Source organism: Ciconia boyciana, chromosome 6 (assembly GCF_034638445.1).
Source record: "Ciconia boyciana chromosome 6, ASM3463844v1, whole genome shotgun sequence".
NCBI classification, from domain to species: Eukaryota; Metazoa; Chordata; class Aves; order Ciconiiformes; family Ciconiidae; genus Ciconia; species Ciconia boyciana.
Window position 1 is genome coordinate 65,763,162 of NC_132939.1, and position 13,380 is coordinate 65,776,541.

Consider the following 13,380-nt stretch of genomic DNA (forward strand, 5'->3'; position numbering starts at 1 on the left):
CTGCGTAGCACATCTGAGCCCCGATGGCCCTAGACTTGCTTTTCTCCAGCACCACGTGCACATCCTTAAGCAGCTACCCCCAGTCCTGCTGGGTCCTCACGCCACAGCCTGAAATGCACAGCTCCTCCAGGTTTTCTTGTTATATCTAGCAAGATTGGTAAACACTGGTATCACACACAGCTGCGGGGCCGAGCCCTCCGCCGGGGATGGGGACATCTGCAGAGCTTTGGCGGGGAGGATAGGGAGGATACGGGCTCTCCTGACAGCATGGGGCAGGGATGCTCCCAGGCTGAGCCCCAGGAAGCCCAGAGGGCTCCTGTCCTCCCCGCATGGAAAGGGCCTTTCCCAAGAGCTGCAGAGCTCACTTTATAGCCTGTGTTTACATCCCAGCCTGTGACATGGGAAAAGCATTTAAAGAGATGCTTAAAATTAAGTACATCATTAAGTCTCAGGTCTGTGCACTACTTGGGGATTCCCAGGCACTATGGCAATAAAAATAGACAAGTCCCATCAACATCAGCCCTGCAACAGCTATTCGTGGGGGGTCTGAGAGCTCTCTGCACCATGCACACCTCTACATGCTGCCACCGAACCCTGCTGGGGTGCTGGCCACAGCGATGTACCACCTGGCCATGCGATTTCAGAGCGCCGGTTTGCTTGGGGCGGGGGCAGGCAGGCAGACCCCAATGTCCCAAACTGTGTCTGAGGACAAGTGGGAGGTGCGATCACCAAGGAAGCGATTTTTGGCCAAGGGCTCAAGATGGGGAGCAGGGAACGGAAATCCCTGCTCCTCCACTGCTTGCTCAGAACAGAAACCAACTTTTGCTAGAGCTCAAAACCGCTGCAAATTATTAAGGCATTAGTCCATCCTCCTTCCCTGCAGAGACAGGCCATTCGCATGGAGCTCCCCCAGCCCCACACTGTATGCGGAGTGCCCCGTGGTGCATGTGTTATCTCAAGGAGTGCGTCTAACCACGCGTGCTGGTGTGTGCACGGCAGCTGTCTGCAGAGCCGTGCTGCCAGCAACGCTGGGGCACGCAGCCAGGCACCCTCTCCCCATGCTGGGACTGCAAGTGGGGGCATCCTGGGGACTCGCAGGTGAGTAATCACATGCCATCAGGTCCAGGGGCATGTGTCCCATCACTCGACTCACACAAAACAGTGCTACCGTGAAGCCTGGGTGAGCCACAAGGAACTTGTGCATCATGCTCCCAAGGGTGGTCCAGCCCCAGCAGCGTCTCGCGGGTGAGATTTCACCTCCTCTTTCCCAGTCCCCCTTCCAGACACTCTCGCAGTATCTTCTGCCAGTCCCACCCTAGTTCCTGGCTCCCATATTCAGCTCCCTTTTGGTCCTCATCCCATCCAGGGTGAAAGCCCCTGTCACAGCTCTCCTTGCAGCATCTCCCCCTTCTTGCTGACCCTGAACCTAACCAGCCGCTTCACCCAGCAGGACCTCAGCCAAGCCAAATTATTTTTAAATTCCTGTCTGGCAATAATCCGCAGCACACCAGGTGATTCACGGACTCGGGCAGGCATGCCAGAGGGCAAACCGTCCTGCTGACACACCAGGTTTCTATTCTTGCTTCCCTTCCCTTTCCATCTCATCTTCAGATGTGCCCTTCGGTAGGCATGAGTCAAGCTCCAAAAACACCGGGGGAAAGAGCCAGCACCGTGGTCACCTATTCCCAAAACACACTGGGGAGCACATACCTCTGGTGTGTTACTCTTAATATTTGCCCTGCTCTAATCCGCCCCGATATTTCCCTCAATTAGCCTCTGGAAGAGATTAAACTCTCACGTTGCCTAAGGAGCTTATGTGTCGGGTCCACTCCTTCCCAGCACTGCCTCTCCGCCTGAGCCTGGCGAGAGCGGGACAAGCTGTTCTCTCCTCCCAGCAATGCACCCAGACATTCAGCAGGTGAACATGACTTTTTCAGCCTCTCTCCTTGCTTTTTCTCCTGCCTTCTTGAAATCTCATTGCTTTTGCCCATCGTGGTCCTGCCTGGGGTAAAATAAGCGTCTAATTTTCTTTGTGTGCTTTGATGCCTTCCAAACTGGGGCCATATTGCTTGAGCAGGAGATTAAAAAGCAGAGACTTTTGCCTGCAGTGTCATTATTTTGGTTTGGGATTTGCTTTTTTGTTCAAAGCTCACATTTTGCTCTGGGCTCACTACAAAAATAAAAGAAGAGATCCACCCATGGTAGATGTGGGCAAAACTTAGTCCTTCTTGGCCAGAGAGGGATAGACATTTTCCACCCAATACGGAGACACGAAGCAGTTGCTGTTAAGAGCGATCCAAAAATATTACCCAACCGTGGCCACATCTGGGGGCTATTTTCATACATTCCCTCTCTCTTTTTTTTTTGGGTTTTTTGGTGATCCATCTTCATGACACACGTGGTCAGGTGCGTGGGCAGGGGCGAAATCAGGCACACTGAGCCGTGAGCGGCCACTTCAACGCAAAGGCACCAGCATGTGGATGAGAGGATAAAGCAGATCGAGTCGATCTGCCAAACACGGCATTGGTATGAAATAATGACGGGAGACATGTTTTGAGACGACAAGTGAAACCGTGCGATCTCGTAACGGCAGTGCCTTGCCCAGATGCCCACACATGCCCCGGGCCAGCCATTACCTGCTGTCTTTGGTAGGCAGAGAATGTCCTTTCCAGGTCTTCGAGGTCCAGGATTTTGAACACTTTTGCATCATCTATGTCGGTCCACACAGTGCCTGCCAGCTTGTTCTGCAAGATAGCGGGAGCATTGCAAGTTGGGGGTCCCCTGCCCACCTGCCCTTACATCACCGGGTGGCCATCCAGCACCTCCGGTTTTACTGCCCGAATTATTGCCTGGCTTACCTCTGGCAGCTTGGACCAGTTGAAGGACTTGAGGGCGTTTGTTGGCTGTGGGATGCTCTTCTTCTTGAGGGCCAAGCCCAGAGGTGCTCCGGGGGGAGGCATCACCCCATCCAGGGGTGGGGGGCCGGGAGGGGGTGGGGGACCACCTGGAGGGGGTGGTGGTGGGGGAGGTGGTGGGGGACATCCCCCTGGGGGTGGCGGTGGTGGTGGAGGGGGAAGAAGGGATCCAGGAGCTGGAGAAGGTAAAGGGCCACCAGGAGCTCCTGGTGGCAAGGGAGGTCCTCCGGGGCCAGCAGCACAGATCGCCCTCTGGGAGAGAAAGAGGAGGAGGGACTGGTCATATGGAGCTGGGGGACGCCACCCAAAAAATGCCCCTATGCTGATTTTTAATTTTTTTTGCCAAAATTTAACCAGCATAGGAAGCACCCAAAGGCTTCAGCACTCTCGACTGAGGTCTGATGCAGCTGGAGAGGCGAAATCACCCCGTCACCAGGGATGGACATCGTGGTAGCCTGCCCACCAAGCACCTTTTTCAGCCCCCTGTGCAGCTCAGCCTCCAGAAATCACCCCATGGTGCTTGCAGGGGGGTTGGGACTGGGCCACAACGTGGCGAAGGTTCGGGCCTCACCCTGCTCATCTCGTGGAGTTGCGCCATGAGATCCGCCACCTGCTGCTTGACCTGCTTGTGCTCGCTGGACTCCTTCTCCAGCTTCTCCTTCATCTTGTTCAGCGTCTGCATCATTTCTTCCTTCTCCTGGGCCTTGGCATCGCACTCTCGCTCCTTCTTCTCCAACTTCTGCTGAAGCTCGGTGTGCTCTGAAACAGCCCCGTGAGACCACTTCTGAGGTGACAAACACTCCCTTTTGGCAAACGGCAGCACGCAGGGGACTAACCCCCCTGCTGCCCTGCGGAGAAGCTGCGCAGTTAAGAAAAGGGAGCGTGTTCTGTGCCTTAATACCCCGGCCAGGGCTTCCCCATGAAAAAATGAGTATCTGCTTTGCCCGTTTCCCTTGTAAGCCCCATAGCGTGATATTATCTCAGCCACTCAATAAAGCCTGCAGAGTCCATCCAGCTAAATATATGTATATGTTATCTGTTTAGCTTACTGTATGCACTAAGGTTAAAGTTAATGCCGTATATCTCTCCATCACTCACCTTTTCGCATTTTTTCTGCTTGCTCTTTCCACTGTTTCACTTCATTTTCATTGACTAACCTAAAAGGAAAAGACATGTAGCTCGTGAGACAATCCTACTGCAGTAAACAAGTGACCATCACCTGCAAGAAACACGATTGAGCAAGCCTGGGCAGTGTGATTTAAGGTTCCCAAACTGGTATTTCTAACCCTTCTGCTCTGCCTCTCTCCAGCAAGGTTTTGCAGGCTGGGATGCCATGCTGTCTCAACAGCTCCAGGGATGCTGCCTTGTCCAACCGAGGAGCAGAAACATGACCGGGTGACAGTAAGTGATGAATAAGGAACAGTGACAGCAGCAGTCAGGGGAAATAGCTCACTGAGGACACAGAGGCTGAGCTTAATTCACCTGCACATTGTGCTTAAGAGGTCAAAGCGATGCCAGCCCGGCAGGGATAAGCCCCAGCCTTGGCGCTCTCGCCTGCCGGAGCGGGAGGCAGCAAAGCCACGCAGCCCGTGTCGGTGCTGCTCAGCAGCCAGCCCTGGGAAAGACGGGCGAGCACTTACATCCGGACGACGTTTTTAATATTGAAGTTTTCCAGGGGAGTGGCGTCGGGGTCCTGCCCTTTGTCACTCTGGATGACGATCTGCTGCACGATCCTGTCGAGCAGCAGCCAGTACTGGACAGTGTTGCCGCTTCTTTTATCTGGAGGGGAAGAAGGGGAGAGACTGAGGGGAGCAGCAGGGAGGTCGCTGCCGCCCCCGGGGAGGGGATGTGGGCTGCCAAGCCCCCGGCAGCCGCGGGTTTCCTCGCCTCCCCCAGGACTCACAAGGCATTTGGAGACAGTGGTGCAGGATAGACATAAAGTGCGGGTATGCCTCAGTGTGCGTCAGCCTCTTCCTCGTCAGCTCAAACATCTGAGTTGCACTTTTGGTGTCGATGTGGACCTGCGGACAGGAGCGAAGCAAGGTCAGGCCATCGGCCATCGGACCAGCGACGGCACCGCCTGTTTCCGAGTTTCAACTCCAAACCCCACAAGCCATGCCCACCCCACGCCTGATGGACAGACAAGCCCCACTGCCCTGCAAGGGGCAAAGAGTTCTGGTCGGCAGCCAGGGATGAAGCAGGCTGTAGGATGGAGGCCGCAACAGAGCAGGGCAGCAGGAGACAGATTTCCAACCTCCAAATTTTATCCGAAAGACCACACTTCATCCCAGGCCACGTAAGTGCTTTTAAAAGGAACTGTGACACGGAGTGCTGGCACCTGCATCAGCAACGTTCGAACTCACCAGCTCAAATCTTTTGGCAAATTCCAGTTCGTCTTCATTTCTAAGCATTTCAAAAAAATCTAAGTGCCTGAGGAAAGAAAGGGGAGAAAAAAGGGCTGTTAACAGTAGGTATGAATGTGACAATTAATAAATTGCAGCAGCCAGTCTGGCAGAGCTTCCAGAGCAGCCCACTAGCCGGCAGCAGCCCAGAGACAAGTGGGACTTGAAACATCAACTGGATCTTCAGTCTCAAGCTCCCAGTCCGAGCTCCCAGCCTTTCCAAGGAGCCTTTTGGGACAAGAAAAGGAGGAGGGCTGGCAGCATACCCCAGGCCCACAATGGCACATCCTTCCCGGCTCAACCCTACGTTAGAGCGCAGCGAAATGGCACCGGGGTTTTTCCTCTCCCTCTCTGGCGACAGTGAAGAATTTCAAGAGGGGCCAGATCGACAGTCTACATGCACATGCTCTCCCCAAAGGCCAAGTCCAGAAACCAGAAAGCAAGGGCGCAAGGCAAGGGCAAAAATAACCGCCGGGCTGTGGGTTACTACTCACCGGTCGAGGGTTGAATTTTCATGCTCTCGCAGTTTGTCAATGACTGGCTGGATCCCAAGCATGAGAAATTCGTATCTCAGGTGGAGTCTGAAATCCAGGCTTTCCTGCAGGGGACAGTTGTGGGGTCAACACAGCAAGGTGCACGTCCTCAGAAACCTTCTTGAAATAAAAACTCCCAAACCCACCAAAACACGTCCCTCTCCAAGAGCCCCGGCACTCACCACGCCTGCCCCCTGGCTCAGGACTGCGTTGATGAAGGACATAATGGCTGTCTTGAGGCTCACTTCATCCCGATACCGCCCTGTGCTCTTGTCCAAGTCATTGATCAGCGTCTGCCAAACACGTGACATCAGTTAAACACCCAGCGACAGCCCCAGTGCTGCACAAACGGCCAGGGGACGCATGCAGGAACAACTCCTCGTGGTGCTCCAAAACCCCCTGTAGCAACTCGCTGGTGATGGACATCAGCTGCTGCCTGCTGTAATGCAGCCCACCCCAGCACTCGTTTCGGCTAACATCAGCCCATCCAGATGTGCCACAGCCTTGCAGAGCTGCAATCCCAGCGACCCTGCACAAGCAAGCATTTTTTTTTTGTGGGGGGGATGCTGCCTTAAATAACTGGTTCCTCACTCTTTGCTCAGCTGCAGACCTCATCAGACATGGTTCTGGAGTAATTCCCAGAGTATCTAAGTTGCAAACGGCCATAATAAATCATTTGCAAGTGGCATTTAGATATCCAGGAGGAGGAAGGGACAAGAACGCTGAATTTCAGGAGCCGAGGGGCGAATCGAGACCCACCTACCTGAAAACGAGTCCGTTCGCTGGCGTATTTCTGGTAGTGCAGCATCGCCTCCAGTACCTTTTTGTGGCCCCCGGGAACCAGGCACACAGCGCCCATGATTTCCAGCACTGCCACCTTCGTCTTAATATTCTCCGTGCTCAGACTCTGAGCAATTACATTAATACTCTCCGAATGGGCCAGGACGTGAGCCCGGCCCAGGGAGTTGTTCATTAGTGCTTTTATACATCCAATGAGCGAGGTATGTATTCGAGACTCTGCCGTCTCATAGTCCATGCTTTTGAGAAAGTTCAGAATACATGACAAGCCATCCAGGTCGATGAACCGGGTTACAAACCTGCCAGAAAGAGCCTTTTTAGCTTAAAAACCAAACGCTGAAGGACCCTTTTAACCTCAAATAGGCCTGACTTGCCTGTTATTGTAAACCCAGAACCTTCTTATCTATTTTTTCCTGGACTTTGGATAGCAGAAAGCCTGCAGGCTTAGAGCACAGGGACGAGGTTGCGAAAATCTTAGTAATTTAATCGATGCCCGGTAGCGCAGGCAACCAGGCATCATCTGCACAAGGCTGTACAGAGCTAGGCCATTTGGAAGAGGATCAGCTAACCCAGCCGTCAGCACAAGCCCCAGGGTGGAGGTTAGGAATTTGCAGCCACGCTGCTGCAAAACCTTCCCAGTCCCCAACCTGAGTCTTAAATCCCTCTCACTTGGCACCAGTTTTGCACAGGACTGGAAGAAGCTCCCAAGCCCTGGCATCGCCTCCTCGTCAGCCGCAGACACCCCAACGTCAGCCGAGCCCACGTCCATGACGCCTGTCAGACTTTCTGCCTCCTGCTACCTCTCCTGCCTCACCATTCTGTGATTCTGTGATCCACATCCTCCTCCTCCCTTAGGCACCTCTCACCAATTTTAAGGGATTTCTGATTTTTATAATGACTTATAACACCGCTAAATAGAAAGCAGACAGCAAACGCACGGCAGTGCCCCAGGCAGATTCACTAGAGCAGGCAGACATAACACTGCATGCTGCTCAGGCATTTTAGGACCTCCCTGCCCGATGCCATCCAGGCTGGGTGTATTCTGGTTTGGCAAAAGGCACGGGCTCAGAAAACAAATGAGCCAAGAACATCCCAGCACTGGGATGATTTTAATTTGAAACAAGCCATGCTGATGCGCAGCAACAAAAGCGGTAATTGCAGGCTCGGGGAAAACTGATTTCTCTGCTTCAAAGCCTGCTCTTCTTCCAGCCAAAGTCAATAGGAAATTTGATGTTCACTGCCCTGGGAGCAAAAGCAGGTCCAACAGGTGAAATTTCCTATAGAGCCTGCTGGATCATTCTGACTTGCAGTGAGACAGACTCACAAACCACTTTAAGGACTTTGCAAAGTTTTATGGCTGGGTACCAGCCCTGCTCCCAGGGTGCTGCAGGGAGCCAGCACCCAAGAGGCCCAGGTTTCACAGAAATTGGGTGCTCTCGCTCGACCCTGGGAATTTCTTACCAAGTACCATCACCAGAACCATTGCAAAAGAGAAATGGAAGAGGGGAATGTATTTGCAAGCAATAGCAAATTTGTTTCTTCCGTAACCAGACCAGGTCATGCATTTCTTAATGAAACATCTTCCCACCAGAAAATGTTGACCTGAGGCATCTTAAAGGTTTTGCAGATGTGTGCATGCAGGCTCCAGAGAAACTGAATTTAGGAAAAACTACAGACATTCAGAAAGAGTCCCACCCTTTCTTTATCCTCCCCATCAAAACCTCCTAGCAACATTTTTTTTTTTTTGCATTTCATAAAAGGCTGAAGATTCATGTGCTTTTATTCCTTTAAAAAGTGCAAGAGAAGTTGAAGTTGAAACAAAGGGCCTGGTTGACCAACAAAAATTGGATATTTTTTTTTTTTAAATTCAATCTGGAAGGAATTTTTACATTCTGTTCCAAAGAGAACAAAAGCAAATTTGAAAAAAAAAAAAAAAAAAGAAGTCGCCTGATTTGCCTGAACAGACGTGAAGGTCTTAGTGGCCCTTGGCCACTAAAAGGACCGAGGAAAAGGAACAAAATGACAAGAGGTGAATCAAAAAAAGCAAGTGGCGTTTCAGGGTCCTTGCCTCCCTCATCCTGAGCAGGCCCCATTTATATTTCTATTTAACCCCCCCTCTGCCAGAGGACATGAATCAAGAGCCATGACGGCGGTAATAAAGCCAGGAAATGGAAGGGAATTGCCTCATTGGTTTCGTCCGCAGTGCAGTCTTCAAACTTTCGATTGTTTTATTTCTCTCCTCCTCGTCTTCTTTTTCCAAAGCGATCAGCGATTTTCTCTGCGAAAGGAGAAAGGCAGATGTGAGAGGGGAGGTTTCCCTGCAAAGCTTGTGCCCGAAGAGTGGGAGTGCCTGCCGCCTCGCCGTGCCAAGCCACGGGGACAGAGCTGGGACCCTAAACAGACTCTGGAAGTCTAAAAGTCCAGATCCTTTTAGCAACTGCAGGACTCAGGAAAAAGGGCAGTTTGGAAAAACGCCCGTGGTCTGCAAGGAGACGGCCTGGGCTGGGGACAGCAGAGCGAACACGTTGCTTTAGGCTGAAGACGCTGCCCGCAAGCACCCAGACAGCTCGCTAGCACATGTAAAATTACGCTGTGAGTGTTTGGGGCATCACAAGTCAGCGACGTCCCAACCCACATCGGCTTTGGAGCAGCGTTGATGATGGCCTTGCATCTCCCCGGCCACTTGGGTTTTGTTTCAAAGCAGCAAGGAACGAACATCAACTGGTGCTGAGCGAGGCTGCAGGAACCCAGTGCCCTCTTCCCCAAACCGGTCCTCACCCCCTAGCAAGCCCTGGCAAGACGCCAGGCTTCACTGCCCCAGGACCACCGGGACAGCTGGATCACCACCTTGAGAGGACACATTTAGCATTGTCCTGCATGATCATTAAGTTCCAGAGTTAACGCCCTGCAGGTAGGATTGGTGTCACCCAAATTGCTGACCTGCAACTCATCCAGACGAGCCCATGTTGGAGAATGCTCGTGACTGTCCCCCTGCAACCCTCAGACTCAGAGCAGCGAGAGGGAAAGGCTGCAACTCAGGAGAGGAGCATCCCAACTTGTGGGCTCTGGATGTAAATCCTGGCATGTCCCCTACAGCCCACGACCCTCCAGGAAGCACACTTTGTAAAAGAAAGAGGTAAATAAGTGCATCACAGTATCTTCTAAGAAAGTGTCCAGCTGAACCCTGCTCGGAGATGCTGCAGGTGACATCTGGGTGATGTGAATCTTGATGTGTTTCCAGAGGACGATCCCAGGGCTGGAGGGGCTGGGAGGATGCAGGGGGCTAAGCCAACGCTAACTGGGGGTCCACAGAGGGAAGGAGCTAAATTGGGGCAGGGGAGAAGGAGGGGTCCTTTAGCCTGCCCTGGTACTCATGCGTCCCAAGAGGTACCCATATGACCCTGCAGAGGAGGTAGGGGGCTCAGGGGACGCCCCGCAGTCTGGAAGGGACGGGATGCTGCATCCACGCTCGGGGTCAGCCAGGTGGGTCCTGCCAACCCTGTCGCTCCCAGGTCTCCCAGTGCAACCCACCAATGTGCATCTGGGTTGGGGACAATGGCTGTGTGCATGGGATGCCCTTGGCATCTCCCACACTGGATTTCCCTATCCGGCTGGCTCTGGGGGCCGGGACCCTGACTCCTGCAGCTCTACCTGGGTAGCATGGCTGCCTACAGCCCCGGGCATGCACAGGGTACGGCTTGCTCACCCCAACTCATGCAACCAAGGCCACAGCTAAAGCAACACCCCGTGTGATTCCTGCACCATCCAACGGCACTGGGCCCTCAGAGGTGTCAGGGTGAGCCCTGCCAGCACCGGCTGAGGCTGAGCCAAAGGAGAGAGAAAGGGTCCCAGCAGATATAAAGAGCTGCGCTGACCCGCACTTTTAACCCAGCTCCTCTTCGGCAGTGTGTCAGGGAGATCAAAGCCACCCTCCAGGCATCTGGCAGGCTTTGATCATGAGCTCTGCTCAGGCTCAAGGCTTCGTCCAGCCGGCAGCCCGTGGCCAGCCTCGGGTGTTCCTGCCTTCCCGGAGGGGAGCAGCATGCTCCCTCCTGGCTCTCAGCCCCCTGCTTGTCCCTCTGTCCTTGCTCCCCCACCCAGCCCTACCTTCCCTGTCACCCTGTCCAGGTGACAGCAGGGCAAAGAGGGGGAAAAAAAAAAGAAAAATGACGCTTTTCTTTTTCATTTTCCATGCTGCTCCCATCCTTAGTGCAGTGGCCATGAACCTCAGCACCTTCAGCCTCTGAAAGCAGGAGTGAGGATGGAGGGGCTCTGAACTGCGCAGCCTTGCAGGAAATACAATTGTGTTTCCTACAGAAAACAGCACTATTTCTGTCTTGCTTGGCACGATGTTGACAAGAAAGTATTTCATAAAATTACATCTAAACACGACCCTTGTGGGACGGACAACCTGCAGCGTTGTGTTTCACCGTGGCCGCCCAGCACAGAAGGGTGTCTCAGGAGCAAGGCGGTAGCAGGCATCCATGAAAAAGCACAGGAGCTATCGGCTTCAGAGCAACCACAGCAGCTTGGTGTCCCAGCGGTATTGCACAATCAAACGGGGTCTTTAAAAACCAGCCTGGTGGCTTTATACCGAAAGCTGCTGTTTGCCAACCCTCTCGAAGCCTCCCAGCCCGGGGCAAGATGAAATGCCCTTCGTGCCATAGAAAATGCCTCCATTTTCCAGCTATATCTGTTGGTTTAATGGAGAATATCCTTAAACCCTCACATCAGGGGTTTCTGAACTGCTGGGACAAATTGCAAGCTACTGCCAACTCCAAATTATTGAGAGGTCCGCAGACCCGAAAGGCTGAAAACAGCCAGGTCACAACTCTGTGGCTACAACACTCGTCGCCCTCTCGGACGCGATGCTGGCCATGCCGCAGACTGTCACCGCTGCGCTGCTGCCCCATACGGGGTTCACAAGCGCCAAAGCATGGGGGAAATACTTACAGCAGCCATTGAATTCAGCTGATCGATATAAAACTCCGGCCAGCTGGTGGCTCCTTTATTTTCTTCCTGGTCCTGGACGGGGGGTGGAAAAAGTGAAACAAAGACAGCAGATTAGTAGAAATAGCATTGACATCCCCTGCCCTTCATGACCAACCACTTCTGAAGGGCTCTTGAACTCTTGCATTACTTGATATCAATATAAGCTCAACTTTCTACATTCTGAGCTCACCGGCGACAGCTCCATCTATGGGAACATTACCTGACTTATTGAACTAGCATATTTTATATACAATCTACATTACACCATCTGCCTGTGACCAAACTCTGCCCCAATGATATTGCATCAGTCTTGCGGTTATTAGCTTCGGAGAAACCACGCTGAAATTTTACATCCAGATTTCTCTTGTACCGATGCTACAGTGCCCTTGAAGTTTTGGCTGCACAGCCTTGATGAATGTGCTTTGGGGGAAAAAAAAGAGTCTCTTACAAGTAATGAAGAGTGAATAAATGTGACACGAACTAGGCTCCATGCTTGGAGCAGGAGCATGACTTACCAACATCCTAAGAGAGACTCCAGGCACAACAGACAACTCCTCTGGGGGCTTCATTAGCTGTTAGGAGGGAACATGCACCTGGCAATGTCCCCTGTTAAAGGATGTCACCCTGGGCCCATGATCTATGACACTGAATGATGCAGAGCCTCATCTGGTCATCCTGGTCTACCATGCCCTGCATCTGGTGGGACTCACAAGGGGTTTTCAGTTTCTACCATGTTCTTGTAGGACATGACTGAAGAACCTCTGAGCCCAGCTCAGATAAATAATGCTGCATGTCCCCAGGGACTGCTTGGAGCAAGTAGGCAGATTTTGAGGGAATACTTCAAAATCAACTCTTTTCCCCACTCTATTTTCCTAAAAACTTATATCAAAAGAAGAAAAAGGATTCACAGCAGAAATGCCACACAGGTCTAGGCTGGAGTCAACCGATACTATGCAAATCCCAGACACCTTCCCTTGGTAACCATCTTCAGTTCACAGCCTGACTCGCTGCACGACTTTGCCCCCTCCCTAACTTTAAGAGATGTTTGCAAAGGTCATCCCACACCGCAATCGCCTGCGACGGTGGGAGCTGGACGGCCTATTCTTCTGCCCCCACGTCCGTGCATGCAGACAGTTACAGATCCTCTGGCTGATTTCAGCAAGGCCAAGGAACAGAGTCCCAGATATTTACTGCGGTTCAAGAGGCGTATGTGGGAAATGTTTGTGCATCCAAACTTCCCAAGCTGCAGCTTGCCAAGAGAGAACACAGGGAGTCAGCGACAGGTAATTTGGACGGGACTCAGCTCCCCCACGGGCAGTGCAGCCCATCCCCGCAGACCTGACCCTTCACTGTGCCTGGCTCCAGGATGGGGACAAAAGAAGTTTAAGAGCAACAAGGGACCTGGCAACCCCTGCCCTCTGCTTTAATACTTTGGGCTGTTCTCCTCTCCTTCTCCTGCCAAGAACTGAGGTTTTCAATGAAACACTTGATTCACCTGCCCTCCACATTTCATTTTTTTTTTAAGCAAGCGGGAATCAGCAGAGAGCAAGACTTTTTCTGAGATGTTAGAAAAACCAACAAAAAAATCTGTCCTACCCATGCTAGTGCCAAACCTAATACACCTGAAGGAGGTCCCACTGCCTGCCTCTGCATGGATGGACCTTTCATAGTCATGCTCTGACAATTAGTTTTTGCCAGACACAAATAAAACCAGCCCATCCTGTCCAAATAGTGCTTAAA

General features: G+C 52.4%; 1 protein-coding gene across 1 annotated transcript in view; it reads right to left on the reverse strand.

Annotated features, from left to right (window-relative positions):
* DAAM1 (dishevelled associated activator of morphogenesis 1) overlaps window positions 1-13,380 on the reverse strand; it is a 97,901-nt gene that overhangs the window by 22,404 nt on the left and 62,117 nt on the right. The window contains exons 5-16 of the mRNA XM_072865690.1: window positions 11,602-11,673; window positions 8,832-8,926; window positions 6,614-6,947; window positions 6,033-6,143; window positions 5,812-5,915; window positions 5,279-5,345; window positions 4,819-4,936; window positions 4,556-4,694; window positions 4,014-4,072; window positions 3,487-3,674; window positions 2,859-3,167; window positions 2,637-2,744 (exon numbers count right to left, since the gene is read on the reverse strand). Coding sequence (XP_072721791.1) covers window positions 2,637-2,744; window positions 2,859-3,167; window positions 3,487-3,674; window positions 4,014-4,072; window positions 4,556-4,694; window positions 4,819-4,936; window positions 5,279-5,345; window positions 5,812-5,915; window positions 6,033-6,143; window positions 6,614-6,947; window positions 8,832-8,926; window positions 11,602-11,673 — 1,704 coding nt within the window. The remainder of the gene's footprint in view (window positions 1-2,636; window positions 2,745-2,858; window positions 3,168-3,486; window positions 3,675-4,013; window positions 4,073-4,555; window positions 4,695-4,818; window positions 4,937-5,278; window positions 5,346-5,811; window positions 5,916-6,032; window positions 6,144-6,613; window positions 6,948-8,831; window positions 8,927-11,601; window positions 11,674-13,380) is intronic.